Genomic DNA, 19,929 nt, shown 5'->3' with positions numbered 1-19,929 from the left:
ATGCTTGTGTCACATGAATGACCTGGAGCAGTGTGTAGGGTGTATGAAGAGCAGGCAGCAGAGATGTTTTTCCAGAGCTGTGTCTTTATCCTGGATTAGTGGTGGCACAGGGGTGAGACTCTGGCTCCTGCTGTGGGTGGTGCAGTTTGGAGGTTTGGTGGTCTCCAAACTACAAAGGCAACAGTGAGTGTTGAATGCAGATCCACTCCCAGCCTGGGAGCATCAGCTTGGATACCTTGGATTCATTCCCTGAGCTGTGATGCAGCAGACTGTGATGCAGAAAGAAATTCTCACCAATTCAGCATTTCACAGCTTCCAGAGCAGAGTTTTTCTGACTAACTCAACCCAGCAGGTCCGTGAGAAAGGGGGGATGAGAAAACACTTCCCTACACATGCCAGAATTCCAGCGTGGCCCTTGGAGAGCTGTGGCCGTGGCTGCCTTCTCCAGGTGCCACCCAGGCTGGTGGCACTCCCAGAGCAGGGGGGAAATCCAGGCTGGCTCTTTGGAAATGCAGCAATTCCAGCACTCCCAGAGCGGTGCCTCTCTGTTGGAGTGAGGTCCTGGGTGTTTATTTGAGGGAAGAGCAGCTCAGCCAAACATCCTGCTTTTAAACTCAGAAAGATGCCTGCAGCTCTGTTTGTGTGCAGCCTTCAAGTGCTGGGCTCTGGGCGTGGATGGGATTTGCAGGGAGGCTTTAGGGACAGCCTCCCTTGTTTTGGGGTTTCTGCTGCAGTGAAAGCTGGGATTTCCTCCTCACGGCACTGGAGAGCTGCAGCACACTTGCATCAAGATATCCAGTGTCAGGCAGGGAGCTGGATGTCCTGCTGGGCTCTGAAAATCCCCCTCCCCAAGCGGGGTGTTGGAGCCCTGAGTTTTGAGTCAAAATAAAAATCAGTGGGAAGTGCCAAGTTTGGGGGGGAGTCTTGGTTTTGGGTCAAAACCGCTGTGGTTTTGTTCCCCCCCTTGTTTCAATCCCAAGCACAGCCCTGCCAGAAACTTGGCTCAGCTTCCCCAGCAGAATTAGGGATGTATTTATGTTTCAGGGTTTGTCAGGAAACCTGAAACCAGGTGAGTTTGAACAAGGCCAGGCTCTGGCTGGGACAGGGCTGCGAGGAGGAGCAGCACAGGGATGTGCCTCAGGGAGGGCACAACCAGGACTTATTTTTGTAGACATTTCATAGCAACAGGGCTAAAATAGAGTTGTTGCTCTGCCTTCTCCATTGCACTGAAAGGAGACCCTTTTTCTGCTGAGCAGAGCCCCTGTGGTGGCTGGGATGGGGCTCTGGGCTGGTCCTTCAAGCTGCAGGGGAAGTTTGTGGCAGCTCTTAGTTTCAACCATTGATTCTGAAATAAGGGGCTCATGATAAGAGTTTTAACTTCACCCTGCCCTGCACAGCACAGCATTGTGCTTCTCCAGCCCCTGACATCCTTCAGTTAGGTAGGTGTAGCTTAATGCCACCACTTAGACATCAATTCTGTGTCTGCAGGTAGAGCACATCGATGTATTTATTCTCACAATCCATTTCCAGCTCCATTTCCTATCCAGAGTCATCCAGACAATGACACGTTGCCCTTAAGATTTGAATTCCCTTAGTGAGATGTTGCTTTTGCATGTGATTAAAGAGCTAATAATGTTTTGGACCATTTTGATGGTGTTTGGGTAGCAATTTGTGTACTTAATCTCAGAATAATACAGATGTCCATGTCTGAGATGGTTTTTTTAGATACTTAACTGCAGCCAACAGGGAGGAAGAGCCAGTTGAAGGGCACAGTTCATCTTCTCTCTACAGAACAGGGCTAAAACAGGGCAGATGAGTTGTGTCCCCATCATTCCCTGCTGGGGAGTGCAGGTTGGAGGGTCTGGGCTTGTTCACACAGATTTGGGGTGCTGTGATTTATCCTCGGATCAGCTGAGCCAGCAGAGAGGATTTGGGTGGTTATGAGGCACTGGAAAAGAAAAGAAAAATCACTATTTTTAAAAGAGGGAACTGTGGGACGTTGGCCACTGGAACAACCAGCAAAGTCCTCCGTGACTTCCCCCAGCACCATCTCCGCTGCTTCGCGGCGGGCTGGGAGCGTGATGTCATGGGCAGAAAATAGCCCCTGTTGTTATCAGAGTAAAAGTTGAATTTCTTGTCATCTGTGCCTGGGCTGCTGGCCCTTCCAGCCCTCCCTCAGCAGGAACCTGTGAGCACACCCCCAGCCCCTTCCTGATTGTTTTTCCAGCCCCATTACACAACAGCGCATTTGTTTGGATTTGCAAATTGGTCCCGAGCAGTGTCAATAGCTGGAGATACACACAGAGGGGAACGGACTTTATTTGGGTTTTAGGGCCTTGGGAGTGAAGGGAGCCAAAATAAATAGGGAGCTTTATCCTGGGCCGTGTTAGCCAAACAGCCCTGGGAGCTCCTGGGGAGAGGTTCAGTGCAGGGCAGCAGGGATGGAACCATCAGGGACCCCGGAGCGCCGGGCAGGACTTGCGGCTCAGGAACGTCCCCTTGAGCCTGGGCTGTTGTTTTTATTCCTTAATGATGGATTTACAAGGAAATAAGGACATCAGGGTCGGCAGCAGCACGCTGGGTGACTGAGCCCAGTTTTCTTCTGGCTTTGGAAACCACGTTGTGTTTATCAAGCTCTGTCATAGGAGAAATTCAGATTTTCGTTCCTCTGCTACTGCCGCGTTGTCCTGCAGGAAAAACCTCGCCAGCATTTCCACTTCTAATTGGCTCATGGCAGGTTTATCCCCATTTTCCTTGGATCTCTCTGCAGTTCCTCGAAGCTTTGTGGCAGAGCTGGGAGAGGCCAGGTCAGAGCTTCCTTGCATTGCTGGGCTGGAGTGTTGGGCTTGGTGGTTTGATGAGTTGTACCTTCCCAAAAAGCTCGAGGACTTCAGCTTTTCCTCTTCTGGAGCTGTTTGAGACACTGGTGGTGGAGCCTTGCTCTGTGTCCCCATGGGCAATTCTGACTTCATCACTGACACCACCCTGGAGCAGCCTGAGAGCTGCTAAGAAAGACAATCTGAACACCCAGGCCAATTTCTGTTGATTTTCAGCTGTCTAAATACAACCATGGTGAAGTCAGTGGAGTTACTTTGAATTTCTGGTCAATATTTGGAGCAGAACCTGGCTGTGCCCATGTGCAGCATGGGAGGATTTTTTTGTAAAAAAAAAAAAGAGGAAAATATGATGGGGGTTGGAGAATAAATGGGGGGTGGAGAATAAGGCTCAGGCTCCCTTGTTCTTCCTGACTTTTTACCATCCGGAAAGAACTTTCCCTTTGGAAAGCAGGTTGCCTCAAGTGGCCCTGGTGGCTTGCTGAGGGCACTGGGTTATGACAATAAATAAAAGCCAACAGCACTTCTAGAAATGTGAGGAATGTGAAAATGTTTAAATGATTTAGTACCAGAAAACTTTATTTAAACATTTAATTGCAGAACATGCTTTCATCTTTAAAACATCAGTGTTTGAACTCCCATCCAAGTTTTTTCCAGACTTTCTATGTACTTCATCATATACAACAGCAAGCTGTGCTTTGCAGAGAGAATAAACTTCCAGTTCCCTGATTCCGTTTGTTGCTGTTGCCTCAGACGCACCTAAATTACAGTAGAGACGCTGTTCTGGGGAAAAAATCCTAAACATGTTATTTCCTATGTTAAATAAGGTCTCTTTTCTTTGAAGAGTTGGAGCTGGTGAGTGCTGTGTCCAAGCAAATCCCACAAAGCTGCAGTTTCCCTGTGGAACCAGCCTGGATACGGATGTGTCCGTCAGCACATGGGGGATTTTTCCCAGTGCGAGGGAATATTCACCTCTGGGAAGTTCATCTCCCCAAAAAGCACCAGGAGAGAGGCTGCTCTGGGTGGGTGGCACTGGTTTGGACTGGTGAGGGATGCAGCAGTGGGCTCTGACGAGTTGGGCTTGACTTCAAACCTTCCACAGGCACTGAAAAAAGAAAAAAATTTCATTCTTAAAACGGATGAGCATTAGTGGATTGTTTGTGAATTACATAATTCTGGAGTGTAAGAGCCGTGCTTTGAAGAGGAAAAACCTCAGGGCTCCATGCACACCACCACCCAGCAGCCATCAATCCCTGATTGTTTTCAAGGGCAGCCACGCTGGAGTCACCCCGTAGCAATGACTCAGAGCACATAAGCAGCTCCCTTTTGGGGTGAGCCCAGGGGATCAGCTTAGTAATGATTTTCCTGGGATTGTGGCCTCAGGGCCCCTTGGGTGCAGCATTAGCATTGGAAATGTCCCTGTTTGTGTTCCTGAGCGTGCACGGCCAGGGCCTGCCGTGCTCTGCTGGGGAGATTTATGCTTCCTAAGTACATTGTAAAAGTTTTATAAAGTAGCTTAAATATTTACACAATAAGCATTTAAGGAAACAGTTATGCCTCTAAAGGAGCTGCTGATCCTTTGGGTCCATCAGACCATGGACATGAGGGTTTTTTAACTGTCTGACCTCCAGGAATTGCTTTTTTTTTCCACCTAACTGGTTTTAAGCAGGCAAACAAATGGAAACTCATACACAGGAACCTATAAATAATGTTAATGACCTGGCTTGTATCCTCAAAAGCCAGGAAATTTAGGAACACGCCGGCGAGCTGGCCCTTTGCTCACTGAAGGGTAGAAGGCGTCGCTGGGAGGGTTCCTGCCCAATATCCCACCTATCCCTGCCCTCTGGCAGTGGGATCCACTCCCTGTGTCCTGTTCCTCCATGCCTTGTCCCCAGGCTCTCTCCAGCTCTCCTGGAGCCCTTTTAGGCCCTGGAAGGGCTCTGAGGTCACCTGGAGCCTTCTCTTCCCCAGGTGAACTTTCCCAGCTCTCCCAGCCTGGATCCAAAGAGGCTCCAACCCTTGGAGCATCTCCATGGTCTCCTCTGGAATTGCTCCAGCAGCTCCATGTCCTTCTTTGCCTTGCATTTCCCCCAGCACAACTGCCTTGCTTCTGCTCCCAAATTTCCTTTTGCAAGGCTCCAATGATGCTGCATCTCCAGGGAGCTCCAAGGGGCCTGTGCACCCCCCTTTTTATTTCTTGCTTCATCCAGCACCAGGCTGTGACATTGCCTGGAATTCCCCCCTCAGGAGCTGCCCCATCCCACTGTAAGGGTGGAATCCTGCACTGGTTTGGGTGGGAAGGGACCCGTGAGGATCATCAAGTCCAGCCCCCGTGGATGTGTTGAAGAAGGTGGGAGGGTCCAGAGCTGGAGCTTTGCTTGGTCTGCTCCAAGCAGAGCATCCCAGGCCCCTTGGGTGACCTTTCCCTGTCGTTTCAGGCCAGCAGGGAATGGGACCCCTTGGCTGGGTGGGTGCTGTGCTCCCCTGCCCAGCAGCACCCACCTCCCCTTCCCCTGTGCTTCCTGAGGCTCTCAGGGTTGGGTTTTTTCCTCCCGCTCGCACGGCAAACGGATGTTTAGATTCGAAAGGAAATGGGATTGCTGTTTGCTCGGCTCCTCCTGGAGCAAACAGCCCTTCAAAATAACTCCAGTGGCGTAAGTGCCAGGAAAAACAGCGAAGCCAAAACCTTGTAAGCAAATAATTGGCCTTTTTGTGAGAGGGCTCCTCTTCAGCTCCAAGTTTGCAAATCAGAGCTGCTCTTTTCACGTTTTGTTTTGAGGTTTTGCAATTCTTCTCAAAGCAAACAGATCCAGTACGTGCCAGATGGGTTTTACTGGTCCCAGAGTGCTGCTTCCAGGTGATTCCCCTGGGACACGCAGAGCTTTTGGGTGGGAAATGGGAGTTACTGGAGCTCTGGAGCTGAAATCTGGACCCCGGGTGCTGGGTGTTGCCCTGGAGGAGGTGGCCCTGAACGGTGCCCTCAGGGTGTCCTGTCCCTGTCCCTGCTCCTGCAGGGCCCTTGGCCGGGGCTGTGGGAAGAGCTCGGCTTCCCCACGCAGCCCAGCCCAGCCTGCCTGAGTCACCCCGGGCAGGGAAAGGCTCAGCAGGTTGGGAGAACCAGCTGGAAACTGCCTGCCTGCCCCAGGGCTCAGCTCTGCCCCACAGCTGCACCCTCCAGGTGGGAAAAGGGGGCCAGGACCACCCCAAAACAGCGACCCCAGAGGAGAGCCCAGGGAGCTCCCCAGGGTGAGCACTTCAGGGGTTTCTTTGGGGTTCCTGCCACTCCTGTGGTACCCCCAGGGGCTCATGCAGGGAAGCAGGATGTGTTTAAAACACAGCAAGTGATGAAGTGTCACCCAGACTGAGCTGTTTCACAGCTCTGCAGCCATCTCATCCCGGGTTTCAGCTGCTCAGCTTGCAGGGAAAGGGGTGGAAGGGGGGCTGCAGCCTCCCTGGGGTGTCCCTGAGCCCTCTTGGCTCTGGGGGGTTTACAGACACCATCACCCACCAGCATCCAGGTGCTCCTCTGGTGGAAAATGCTGAGTTTTTCAGGGTTGGTAGGTCTGACACAGAGGATGCAGAGGTGGCAGTGTGTCCTGCTCCCTCTTCATCTCCCTGTGGAAAAACTCATTTGAGTGACGACTGCAGACACTGAGGTGAGGTACAGGGGGAACAGGTACTTTTTTTAAACTTCATTTTATTTTTTCCTTTGGAAATGCAGCCTCTCACAGCCATGCTGTCACAGTTAAAATAAGGTTTAAATTACAGGGCTGGCTGTGGCTTTTTCCCTTTCTTTCAGAATTTTTGCCAACTTGCAATTTACTTAATGAAATCCTGCTATTTCGTTTAACGGGGATATTTTTTGCAGATGTTGATTTAACCCAGCTTTATAAAATATGTGAACTGTGCAGTTTCTTTCCTATTTTTAACAATTTAAGGATTCTAGTGCAGGACTTGACAGAGTTTATAACACCAATATCTGTTGTACCATGTAGTAGTGGGCTTGGACGATGAGGCTTCCACATCATACACAGCCCCATCAGAAACAGTGTGAAATGCTGCAATAATGGGCAAAAATTACCCAAAGTGGGAATTTGTGTGAGCTTTGTGAATGTATTTCTGGAAAAGTATCCAACCCTGGTTTTACACCCAGTTATTCTTCAGGGTTTTGCAGGGGGGTTCTCTACATCCATGTGGATTCTTTATATGTGTGATATATATGGAATGAGGAAAAAAAAAGGGTCTGGTTCAGGCTGGTGACAAGCTGCCTTTTGAATGTGTAATGCCCTGTGTTTCCCCCAGTATTCCTCACTTTATTTTTTAGAACGGATTTCCCCGGAGGGAGGGGAGGAATCTGCTGTTTCTGCTGCAGTGCTGAGCTGAGGGAGTGCAGTGTTGAACTCATTATCCCTAAGGATGCCTTCACGTGCTCCCTTAATCTCCCTGGCCTTGATGTACAAAGAGCCCGACCTGCTCCCCTTCCTCTCCTTCCCTTTCCCTCTCCATGGGAAGGTCATTTCTGTGCTGCTTCTTCTGCAGTTTCTGAGTTCAGCCTTTGCTTTCAGCCCCAAAACAGCTCGTGGAGGAGTTGCAGCCACAAGCCCTGCATAGACCAGTCCTGAAAAGGTTATTTTTTTAGCTTGAAAATGCAGTTCCACTGGCTGTGTCCTTGCTATAACTCACAGCATGGAGGGACAGGACACAGGGAATGGCTTCCCACTGCCAGAGGGCAGGGATGGATGGGATACTGGGGAGAAATTCTTCCCTGTCAGGGTGGGGAGGCCCTGGCATAGATTTTCCAGACAAGCTGGGGCTGCCCCTGGATCCCTGGAAGTGTCCAAAACCAGGCTGAACTGGGCTTGGAGCAACCTGGGATGGTGGAAGGTGTCCCTGCCCATGGCAGGGGTGGAATGGGATGAGGTTAAAGCTCCCTTCCAACCCAAACCATTCTGTGATAACTCATTAATCCTTTTCTCCTAGAATATCCCGAGCAGAGCTGGAGTTGTCTGGGATTCATATTAGTGCAGCAGGACAGGATGTATTCCATGGAGTTCTCTGTGTATTTTGGCATTTTCCTATTTCCCCCCCCCCCCTCTTTTTTTTTTTTTTTAAAGAAACTGTGGTTTGTAGAAATGAAAACAAGTCCTTCTTGGCCAGGGAGGGTAATTGGTGTGAGTCACCTCCAGACTCCGTGGGCAAGTACAGCGTGAGGAATCTGGGAGATGACACTGGGACATGGGGACTTGCAGAGGTCTGGGCTGCAGTCATGCTCTTCAGTCTTGTGGGTTTCATGCAAATACATTGATTTTCATCCCCCACCAGTTTTCTTGCTGTTTATCTGCACTTTAACAGGTTTTACAGCACCGTTCCAGGGAGTATAAAAATGTGACAGTTGGGCTCAATGATTTTAGAGTTACAGCTGTGACAATTCTACAATTCTTAGAAAAGATTTGTTTGATCTTCAGGGATGGCCTTGTCCCAGGTTAGCAGAAATGGTTACTCTGTGCATGCAGTTCTCTGGGCTGCTGGTTTGTGGGTTTTGCAGGAGAAGGGCCCCTCCGTGCACACAGATGGCACAAGGGCTGTGTTTGTGGCACTCAGGAGATCCTCCAGGAGATGCCAGCCCAGCATCCTCCCTGCTCCACTGTGCGCGTCAGGGACCGACCCTGGGGCTTAAATCCCGAGTTGCTGAAGTCATTGTTTAGTCTTTGCTTGAAGTGGGAGTCAGAGCCCGTGGATGCTGGCCACGGGCAGTGGTGAGTGGACCAGCTGCCTGCTTGGAGCAGGGCTGGGGCAGCCCCAGCAGATGTTTACACACAATTCATGGAGCAGCTATCGGAAAATCTGGCGTGTGGGGGTGCCCACGCAGCCCTGGGCACGTAGGAAGGCAGGAGCCATCCCTGTGCTCCCTTCCACCTCTCCTGGTGGGATTCCTGCACCAGGCCCTTCTCATCCCTGCTCACCCCAATCCCATCCCAGCCCTTTCAATCCCTCCATCAGGCAGGAGCCCGAGACCTCCCTGTACAGGTTCAGCCTTTCAGCATGACCAGGTTGGCCAGCACACCAGAGGGATTTGTTTCCGCAAAGGCCAGGCTGGCACCCAAAATCCTTTAATTCCCTGTAAAACCCCAGCAAATCCTCCACGAGCGGGGACTTGCAGGAGCCGTGGGCGTTGTGACAGCGGTGGCAGCCCCGCAGCCCCGGCTCCCTCTCGAGGTGCCTGCGCAGACAGAGAGGCTCGGGAGAGCTTCAGAAGGAGCAGGAGCTTGGCTTCTGGCCAGGCAGAGCAAAGCCTGAATTCCCATTCCTCTCACAGCCCCTGTCTGCTTCCCATATATGTGAGGGCACTGATACCAGGCTGGGGAAAAGTGCCTTTTTTTGGGGTTGCTGGGGAAGAATTATCAGAGGAGGGGAGGCTTCAGCTGGAGTCCTTTTGGAGAGAGGGTTGGGTTGGAATAGAGGACCCACAGCCTCTGCGGGGTCTGGGATGAGCCCTCTGGCACAGGGTTGGGTTGAAAGGCAGAGTTCCCAAGCTGAGACCTCGTGTCTGCCCAGCTCCACACCCAGCCGGCCAAGGAGGAGCAATGCAGCTCGTTCCCAGCTTGTATGGAGAAAAGTGTTCCTTGGGCTGCTGCTTGTGCCCCCTCAGGGAGCCTCCCTGTCACAGGTTGTTTTCCAGGTTGGGGATGGTTTCCTAAAACTCTCTCAGTCCTTGATACTCCCATGGAGCCAACTCTGCCCTTGAAGGTGTTGCTGTGGATGCTGAGAAATCAGGGTGGCCTTGGGTTTTTTCAGCCCATTTGCTGCTCCTCACTTCACCTCTGGAAACCATTATTCTCAGGAGTAAATCCCGTGGAGGTGTGAGAGCAGGGACAGGCTCTTGCTCCAAAGGGAATGGCTGGGGCTGGAGCAGTGCAGGCTCTCAAAATACGTCTGGTGGTGGTGTTTTGTTTGGTATTGCTTTGGTTTTCCTCCCAGCTCCACTCATTTCTGGTTAGGACACTAAAAATCTGCTGCAGCCACAGCATGCTCAGGGTCCTGTGTCCTGTCCAAGCTGCAAAGCCCAAAGTTCCCATTTTCCCCGGTGTTTTGGGAAGTGGATTTTCTGTGATCAGCTGGGACATCTGAAGGAGGCCTCATGAAGGGGAAGCTGAGCATTCCCCTCTGGAAATGGCAAGTTTGGGTTGTTCCTGGAGGGAGCTGAGCTGTAATTTGGGCTTGGGCTGTGCAAGGAGGTGGTGATGGGCTGCCTGGCCTGTGCAGGACTGCCTTCCTGGTTTGGAGGAGCTCAGTGCCCATGGATTATCCAACAACTGGACATAAAAAGCAGCCAGTGCTGGGTCAGTGGTCCTGCTGCTGCTGGGGACACCCTGATGTTCTTGGGAAGTGTGGGAAACGAGGAGGCTCAAGCAGCATCTCTGCAGCCTCCTCATGACATCCTCACCACCTCAGCCTCTGGCTTCAAAACCATCTCCAGCACTCAGTGCCCCCTCCACCCTGGGAGAAACCCCTTCCTTGGAGGTCTTTTCCATCGTTAAGGATTGAGGATTAGTGCTGGTGTGAAGCAGCAGGGTTTGGTTTGGTGCAGCCACAGCCTCTGGCCCGTCCCCTGTGCTGAGGAGGTTCCCAGGCTGGGCTCCAGCGCCCAACGTGCTCCTCGCGAGCGGCGCGATGGAGGCGGGAAGGGGTGTTATTCCTGTTTCTCTTCTGAGGGACCTACTAATTAGTTTCTGCTTTTAAAAGGCTTTGAAGCGCTCAGCCGAAACTCCTCTGGGAGCGAAAACTATGATTATTTATATTTATCCCATTCCCCAGCGCCCCGGCCCCGCCGCGGCTCCGGCCGCTGGGAGGATTATCCCGCTGCCCCAGGGGAGGCTGACAGCACCCACAGCTGCTCTGCCGAGCCAGAACGGCTTCCAAAGGCAGGGAGAGCCCAGGAGATCCCATTTGGACATCCCAGTCCGTGCCCACCCGCTGGGATGTGGCTGGGGTTGCAGCCCCCGGACTGGTGAGCAGCGGGAGAGGCGTGGGGAAAGGAGCCTTGCACATCACAGCTGTGGCTGCAAGGGAGATCTGCCATCCTGTGATTTATGGGGTGATTTCTCCCAGATCCTCAGCGTTTTTCAGGCTCATGGGGAACAAAAAAGGGACTGCACACATGGTTGGGTGGAGGACCTGAAAATGTGCGAGTTCTCAATGTAAAAGTGGGGAAAAGAGGGGGCTTCCCCCCATTTTTGTCCTGGCTTCCCTCACCCTGCTGCAGAGGGCACTTTTGGGAATGAACCTTCTCCCCTGTGAGTGGAGCTGGTGCCTTGCCAGGAGCAGGCAGAAGAAAAAGCCAATCCCAACCAGACGACACACGGAAGATTTTCATCAAACCTCCGGATTTTACAGCAAATCAAACAGTGGGGACCTTCCCTCGCCCAGCCTTTCCCCTGTGGTTTTCACCAGCTCATTTTTCTCCCCATTCTCCAGCTGGTTGGGGCACAGGGGTGGATGCTCAGGGAGATGCCAAGCACGACCCCAGGATTTTGCTGGGTTTGGGTTTATCCAGGGCTGGTTTCCAAGAGGGCAGAAGTCCCAGGCAGGCTGTGGTTGATGACAGCTCTGAGGCTCTCAGAAGTGGCAGCCAGCGTGGGCGGTGACGTTCGGGGCTCCTTTTGAAGCTGTATTTACATTGTTGTGCTCCCTAGGACGTGCCAGGTGTAACGCAGGTACCTGGAGCTGGAAAAGCCATGGATGTGCCTGAAAGCTCTGAGCAAGACGGGCTGAGGTTAATGGAGACTGTTGGACTCGAAAACATTTTAAAAATATCACCTAAATCTCTGAAAACTTTGGCGTTCAGAAGGAACACATAAAAATGTCAGGGAAAAATACCCGAGTTGGGTTTTTCCAGTTTTCACCCTTGGCTGAAAAATCCTTTCTAAAACAGGGGATCTGGGGAGAAAAACAGCGCTAAAATACCTTAAAATCATGTTCTGGACTGTGGATTTAATGGCCAGGGAAGGTCCATTAGAAGAAAACTCCTTGAGTTTAGCTTAAAAATAAGCTAACTGATGATGACTTCCAAATTTCCGGGCAGAACTAAACATGGCATGTGTTTTGCTTTGAAGGATATAAAAAAAAATTAGCATGAGCTGATGATTTTGCAGAGTGGTTTCTTTTATGCAGAGAAAATTGTTTTCATCCTCATTCTTGGCATTGGCTCCTTGTCCTGTGTTGCTTTTGTTTCTTGGGCTGCCATGGAAATGTCCCCCTTTCCCCCCAGGCCTCTCCACACACCTCTTGCACCGGCTCTGGTGCTCGTCAGACCCTTTTTTTTGAACTAATTTAATTAATTAACCCAACGCAAGTGTTCCTCAGAGTTAATCATCTCCTGGGTTAACAAATTAAATCTGCTGGAGGAGGAGGCTGGGGAGCAGCAGAGCTCTGCTCCAAGGGAAGGCCAGGAGGAGGAGGAGGATGGTGGCCATGGTGGGGAGGGCTCTTGTCAGCTGTCTTCCCTTGGTTTTTTGGGATAAATGAGCTGAACTGGTGTCCATGGCTGCTCAACAGCCACATCCAGCACGAGGAACGTGCCTTGTGGGGGGGACCCTGCAGTGACAGTGGTGACACCAGGTTATTGACAACATAAAATCTCATTCTTGTTTTGTAGTTGAGGTGGGAGCTGGGCTGAATCCTTACATTCAGTGGAGTAAACCAGAAACCAACACCAATATCTGTTTGCACCATGTAGGAGTGGGGTTGGACAATGAGGCTCCCACATCATCCACAGCCCCATCAGAAACAGTGTGAAATGCTGCAATAATGGGCAAAAATTACCCAGAGTGGGAATTTGTGTGAGCTTTGTGAATGTATTTCTGGAAGAGTATCCAACCCTGGTTTTACACCCAGTTATTCAGGGTTTTTGCAGGGGGATTCTCTAAATGCTGCGATAATGGGCAAAAATACCCACCTGCCTTTTCCCCTCAGGAGCAGCTTCCCTGGAGAAGCCAAGGAGGAGTTAGGGAAGGGGACTGAGCTGTCCTGTCCTCAGCAGGATTTTCACCTGGAGAAGCTCCTGCCCAGCCTCCTGTGTCTGTCCCCTGCTGGGATTAGGATGTTGCCCTAAATACACACAGTGTGCCCAGCATTGGGGTGCTCCCACGCTGGGACCAAGATGGGGTCCCCAAGCCCTTTGAGGTGCCCTCAAGGTGCCATTCACAGCTCCCCTCTCCCCAGCCCAAGGGGCCGTGCTGGGGTTGGTGCTGGTGGCAGGGGGGCTCTGGGGGGCACAGTGATGCATTCCAGCTGAAACTTGTAAGGCAGAGGTATTTTAAGTATATTGGCTTAAAGAAAATGGTTGTGAGCTTTGCTGGGGCAGATTGACAATTAATTTCTCTTTTTTTTTCTTTTTTTTCTTTCTTTCTTTTTTTTTCTTTGCAGGGCCATAAAAATTCCATTTCTCTGTGGAAAGTTTTAACCCCTTCTTACCCTGGCGTTTGTTTCCAGGGGTATTAATGGGGGATTATTTTAAGTGATGGCTCCCCAGTGAACTGTTAATAGATTTTGGGGAAATGTGTGTGTTCTTTGTGCTGGGTTTTTTATCTGGACCATGTTCACAGTGCCCTGTGTATGGCTGTAACCTTCCTGCTTCCCTGCTCCTGTGTGTCGGGCAGTGTAAATACAGATCTGTGCTGTGGCAGAGGGGAGGAAAAAGACTGAGCATGGGTCTGATAGTCCAAAAGTGGAGTAAAAGTGAATGGAAAGGTGTTGAGGCAGGGTGTACCTGAGCTCCATGGGGAGTGGGCTCTCTGGTGGGAGGACTTCTGAACATCCTGCTTCATTTCCAGGTTGCCCAGATGTGCATTAAGTCCCCGTCACATCTGGAGAGTGCAGTGATTTCTTTTTCATGTGCATGGTCTTCCCTATGGGCACCTCTTCAGTGTGTTTTGAGAAGCTCTTCCTTGCAGCCATGTATTGAGGGGGCCATTTGACCTGCTGGGAGGAGGTTTGGTGGCTTTGGAAAAGCCAAGGAGTGAATCAGAGCCGTTTGTTTCATGTGCTTCGTGATCTGCCCATGTTTTCCATCCTGCTTTCAAGTGCAAAATCAAGCAGTGGGACTGTGCAGCGTTTTGTTTTGGAAAAAAGCATCTTTCTTTTCTCTTTTAAAGCACTCCTTTGAACTTTACTGGCATAAAACGCTGTCAAATCACAAATAGTCTCAAACCTCAAGTTATTTTCTTTACCTCCACACTCTGCAGGGAGTGACAGCAGCAGTGCTGCTAACGCCAGGAGGATTTACAGTGTTTGCTCTCTGCATTTATTCCCAGAGCCAGATTCCTTTTGCCTGAGCCATGCAGGAGCCTTTTCCCTTTAAATTCTGGGCTGGATTCTCCTATCTTGTTCCTTTATCTCTAATTGTTTGAATTCACTTTGGGATGTGCTACGAGGCATGGCTGTGTGGAGGAGCAGTGGTGGAGGAAGGAGTAAACACGAGGCAGAGTTTCAGCCCCTCCATCTGATGGATGAAGGTGGCTTTGATGGAGGAGATAGCCCTGACGCCAGCCCCTCTGGAGCTGCTACAAGTTGTAGCTGCCTACAATGATAGTTGTTAAAAACCCCTCCTGTAATACCACTGCGGGACTCAAATATTTTCCTTTCTTCAAAAAGAACGCTAACAAGCCCGCCTCTGTTCCAGCAGAAGTGGGAGGGGGGGAAAAAACAGAACAAAAAGTGGATTTTCTTGTCTGTGCATAAAGGGCAGCATGGAAAAAAAGAGGAGGGAAAAGTGGAATATTTATTTAAAAGGCAGAGGAGGAGGTGGTGGTGTGCCGGCCGCCCCTGCTCTCTGCAGAGTGGTAGTGCCTAATAGCTGGAGGCGAAACTAATACTTGGCAGGGGATGAGACACAGCACAGGCCCCCCTGATTTGGGGGCTTGCTGAAGTGCTTGTTTTATGTCAGGGCTGCGGGATGAGTTCATCTTTGCAGGAATTGGTTGAGTGCACTGGGAGATAAAAGGAGGGAGAGGAACCCAGCGCAGCACGGGGAGCGCTGGGAGAGGGACCCTGAGAGCTTCCTGAGGGCAGGGGCTGCTCAGATGAGCCTTGAGCTGTCCCCTGCCAGGGGGTCACTTCCCTGTGGGCTGCTTTTTTGGATTTTAAAGACTTTCCTCTCCCTTGGCCAGAAGAAGTGGGTTGAAAGGAAACTTCTCCTTTCTTGAGGTGCAGTTACCTGAAAGTCACATTGTCACCTGCTGGAAGGAGCACAGGACTTCTCCAGGAGTGCTGTGGGCTGGCAGAGCTGGCACTGCCAGGCAGGGGCTGTGGGATGACAGAGATGAGGAGCTCACTGGCAGGGGGCTGCATTCATGGATGGATGGAGGGGGAAGTTCCTGCCTTAAGTTGCATGGAAATGCTTTTAATAAAGCTCTTTCAAATGCATGTTTTCATGGGTGATTCTGCTTAGATATTTGCCAGTTCCTGGAAAGCAGAGATGGCACCAGGGCTGTTGGCACTTGCAGCAAAATATTTTTGTAGGATAGGCACTGTTTTCCTCCAGCTTTACTTCCCCCCCCCCTTGTATATTAATTTGCACTAAACCATGAGAAACTCCTATTTAAATGTTTATTGCTGACTGTTCCCCTGATTAATGGAGCTGCTGGGGACACTGGAGGTTTGAAGTTGTCCCATCCTTAATCTGTAAGGGAAATGCAGGGGCTGAGCAGTAGTTTCTCAAAAATGTAATAACAAAACCAACATAGCTAATGGGCATGGAGGGCTTTGTGGAGGTTGGGAGGTTAAACAGATGCAGAGCTCAGTAATTGCTACCAGCCTCCAGCCCCGGCACATGAAAGGCTCTGAGCTGGTCTGTAGCCCCCAGATCACTTGAGTGGGACAGCAGCAAAGTTCAGTGTTTGGGGAAAGCTTTGGGAAGGCATTGGGAGAACTGTAGGATGTCCCAGGGGAAAAATGACTGTGGAAACTGGATGCTGGGGAAGATGGATGGGTCTCTTAGCACCCTGGTTCAGTGGAAGTTGTCCCAGTTGATTGACAGAGAGACGGACTGCGATGGTGTCCCCAGAATGTGACCTGTGGTGGGTGAAGGGGCTGCTTCAGGCTGATGAGCATTGCCCACAGCAAAGGGCATCCTGCTGCCTCCCTGCCTGCCCCGTCACCCCCTCCCCCTCGGCCCTCCCCTTAAATTTGTATAGTTACAACTCCAGTTAAACTCCAACAAAGCCGCTTAATTCAAAGCTGGTTAATGGGGAGGGGAGCCCGCTCTCCTCCGGGGTAATTTGAGCCTGAAAAGAAGCGGGGCTGGAGGGCTGGGCCTGAAATCCGGTGTGTCAATGGGGGCTCTGGAGCAAAATAATGGCATCACCCCGCGGGCGAGTTAATGGGACATGATGGCACGGAGGCACCAGGGTCAGCAGGCCACGGGCACGTGAGGGATTGTCAGGGAGCTTAATGCTGGCCACGGAGCACAGCCAGCCCAGAGCAGAGCTCCTCACTGGAAATTCCACGGCGGTTTTCCCTTAACCAGTGCGGCAGGAGCAGGAATGGTGTTCAGCAAGTGGTTAATTCGCCCTCTTTGGGGCTCCTTCTTTTCCTGTCTTCCTTCTGGAGACATCATAAATTCTGGAGGCATCATAGATTAAACAGATTTCTGGCAGCCTGTGTCCCTCCCATCTTCCCTGAGTGTAATTCCTAGAAAGAAGAGACGTCTCTCATTGTCTGGAGAGTTCCAGTGGGTTTTTAGAAGGACATGTATAGTTCCTAGCAGCTACTCCCCCTTGGCATGAAACACTTCCTCAGATTTCATGTTCCCCATGGGAACATCAGCGTGGCTGTCAGAGAATATTACACTGAGGAGACACCCGGCGGGTCGCTCATCCAGGCACATCCTGGACATCTGGGGGTCAGCTCGGCACAAGTTTGGCCTGGAAGGTGGGGTTACAGGGGTGCTGGGGAGCCACCAGGCTCAGGATACCGGCACAGTGTCCATACCAGCTCCAGTGGGAGGAATGCAAATATCCTGAGGACACGCAGGCCCAGCTGTGGATGCAGGGTTGGACATTAAATGGAGAGAGATGTGCTGAGCTCAAGGGAGATGGTGGGCATCCTGTGGGATCTCCAGCCTGGGCTTGACCACCAGTCTTAGTGGCATTTAACACCACTGAAGACAGGATTTGGGTTGAGCACCAACTTTGGGTTCAAGATGGACTTTGGGTTGAGCACAAACTTTGGGTTAAACAGAACTTTTGAGGTGAATGCAAATTTTGGGTTAAATACAAGTTTGGGTTGAACGCAAATACAGGGTTGAACATGAAGTTTGTGTTGAACACAAGCTTTGGGTTGAGCACGAGTTTTAGGCTGAGCATGAATTTCAGGTTAAATACAAGTTTAGGTTGAATATGGAGTTTGTGTTGAACACAAGTTTTAGCTTGAGCATGAACTTCGAAATAAATTCCAGCTTTGTCTTGGACACAAGTTTTGAGTTGAGTGTGAAATTTGTGTTGAACACAAATTTTGGGTTGAGCGCCGTCTTTGGGTTGAACATGAGATTTGTGTTGAACGCAAGGACTGGGTTGAGCGCAAGTTCAAGTTCTCACTGAGCAGAGCTGATGGGTGGGAGGAGCTGTTTCCCAGGCTCTATCCCTGTGGTTCCCCAGGTGATCCCAGCACTCCTGACTCGCTCTCTGTCCCCACAGACGCCAGCACGTCGCCCGATGCCGTGAAGAGGAGCCATTGGTGCAACGTGGCCTACTGGGAGCACCGGACGCGCGTGGGCCGCCTCTACACAGTGTACGAACAGTCTGTCAGTATCTTCTACGACCTACCTCAAGGAAACGGCTTCTGCCTCGGACAGCTAAACCTGGACAACAGGAGCGAGACTGTGAGAAGGACTCGAAGTAAAATCGGCTACGGGATTTTACTGAGCAAGGAACCGGACGGGGTGTGGGCCTACAACCGCAGCGAGCATCCCATCTTCGTCAACTCCCCGACACTGGACATCCCCAACTGCAGGACTCTGATCGTGCGCAAGGTGATGCCGGGCTACTCCATCAAGGTGTTTGACTACGAGAAGTCCTGCCTGCTGCAGCACACGGCCGAGCTGGATTATGCAGACGGGCCCTACGACCCCAACAGCGTCCGGATCAGCTTCGCCAAGGGCTGGGGGCCCTGTTATTCCAGACAGTTCATCACGTCGTGTCCATGTTGGCTGGAGATCTTACTCAGCAACAACCGGTAACTCTCCGAGGAAAGGAAAACATCAACGGCAACAAAACACACACACACAAAATGAAAAAAAAAAGAAAAAAAAAAAAAAGACACAGACTATCCCAAATATCATCTACCTAGATTTAATATAAAGTTTTATATATTATATGAAAATATATATTATACTTGTAATTATGGAGTCATTTTTACAATGTAATTATTTATGTATGGTGCAATGTGTATATGGACAAAAAACAGAAAATGCACTTTGGCTTATATAATTCTTTCAATACAGATTTTTAAAAAAAAGAAAAAAAAACAACAAAAATTATACAGCAAAAATAGGAGAAAGCCCTAATTTTGATGTATGGTTTTTTGAAATATTATTAATACCCAGACAAAAAGCTAATACCAGTCACTCATTGATAATAAAGTATTCGCATTATGGGGGGGGATTTGTCTTTTTTCTTCCCCCCCCCAGCTGAAGTTGGCAGCAGTCAGGGGGGTTCCAGAGGGCAGCTGCTGTCTCCCATCTCAGCCAGGACCCTGGAAAAGCAATAAATGAGTTGGAAGGCTGCAGCTGGCTCCAAGAGGAGGGTGAGTGAGGCCAGTTGGAGTGCCAGGGAACACTGGGAGGAGGTGAGAGGAAGATCTGTAGCTCTTCTCACCCAGGGCTGTCTGACCTCTCTGATAACACAGAACAGGGTGGGGATGAGGGTGCACATCCATGCTGTGCAGATTAATCTTCATCAGTGCTAATCAGTAGGTCTTGGAGAAAAGCAGAATATTGCACGGCCACAAAGCTGCCCAGCAGTACCAGTTTGGATTTTTTGCCTTACCCAGGGGTTGTCTGTGAGCCCTGCACATCCCAGACATGTTTGATGGTTGAGAAACAAATGGAGGTTTTGGACAACTCATGGTTGGGTGGATCCTCCACTGGAGCATGGCCTGGATTTTGGGAACGTCTCCAGTGCCTCGGAGGAGCCATGAGCAGCTTTGTCCTGTAGATCTCCCAGTCTGTCATCCAGGCAATAAATGATCCAGGAGTGTTTGGGAAGAATATATTTACTCTGAGGAGCAGCTGCAGCCAAAAAAATGTCCTGGTCAGATGTGCCTGTCTCAGCTGATTTACTCTGCCTGGAAATCCTGGATAAAATCAGCTCCTTTGCTCTGACTTGTGCTGGGCCTGGCAGGGGCAGGTTGGACACGGGCTTTGCTTGGTCAGGGAAGTTATTTATTGCCAGGGAGGAGCTCTGCCAAGTCATGGAGTTCTGCTACAATTCCAGTCTGTGCCTTTGATTTCCATAAAATCCCAGCCTCTGGAGCCCAGTGACTGGGAAGCTTTCAAGGTTGCAGAGGATGTTTTTGTCACCTTCGTATTTGCAGAGAAAAAGATTCAATGAGACCTCGAAGGGTTAAATAGGGCCTGAATTTACCGCTCAAAAGCTCTTCTGGTGCATGTCAGGGTCCTGCATTTTGGCACCTGTCCCTGATGTTCCTGCCACAGCCACGAGTGAGGATGGGGAATCGCAGAATTGTGGAATCCTGGAGTGGTTTGGGTTGGAGGAGACCTGAAATGTCACCTTGTTGCACACCTTCCACCATCCCAGGGTGCTCCAAGCCCCGTCCAGTCTGGCCCTGGACATTTCCAGGGATGGAGGAAGGTGGGGGCTGCATCCCACAGGGAAACACAGGAACCTGGGTGGATGCTGGAGAGATCTGAGCAGGGAATGTTGCAATGACATTACCGCAGTCATTTTTCAAATTATAACCATATTTGATGTTTAATTAGGACCACATTGGTTGAATTCCTGCAGCATCAGGATTAATACTTGACATCATTAATTTTTGTTTGTGTTACAGCCATTCTTAGGGAACGGTGTCAAAACAT

The 19,929-nt window shown here is 50.6% G+C and overlaps 1 protein-coding gene across 1 annotated transcript in view; it reads left to right on the top strand.

Annotated features, from left to right (window-relative positions):
* SMAD6 (SMAD family member 6) overlaps positions 1–18,483 on the top strand; it is a 37,654-nt gene extending 19,171 nt beyond the window's left edge. The window contains exon 4 of the mRNA XM_071441151.1: positions 17,528–18,483. Within this exon, the coding sequence (XP_071297252.1) occupies positions 17,528–18,069 (542 nt within the window). The 3' untranslated portion in view covers positions 18,070–18,483. The remainder of the gene's footprint in view (positions 1–17,527) is intronic.
* Positions 18,484–19,929: the final 1,446 nt, after the last annotated feature.

The sequence above is a fragment of the Agelaius tricolor genome, unplaced genomic scaffold (assembly GCF_023055355.1).
Source record: "Agelaius tricolor isolate 1412-34295 unplaced genomic scaffold, bAgeTri1.0.p SCAF_16, whole genome shotgun sequence".
NCBI lineage: Eukaryota > Metazoa > Chordata > Aves > Passeriformes > Icteridae > Agelaius > Agelaius tricolor.
This window is presented reverse-complemented; position numbering and strand designations above follow the sequence as displayed.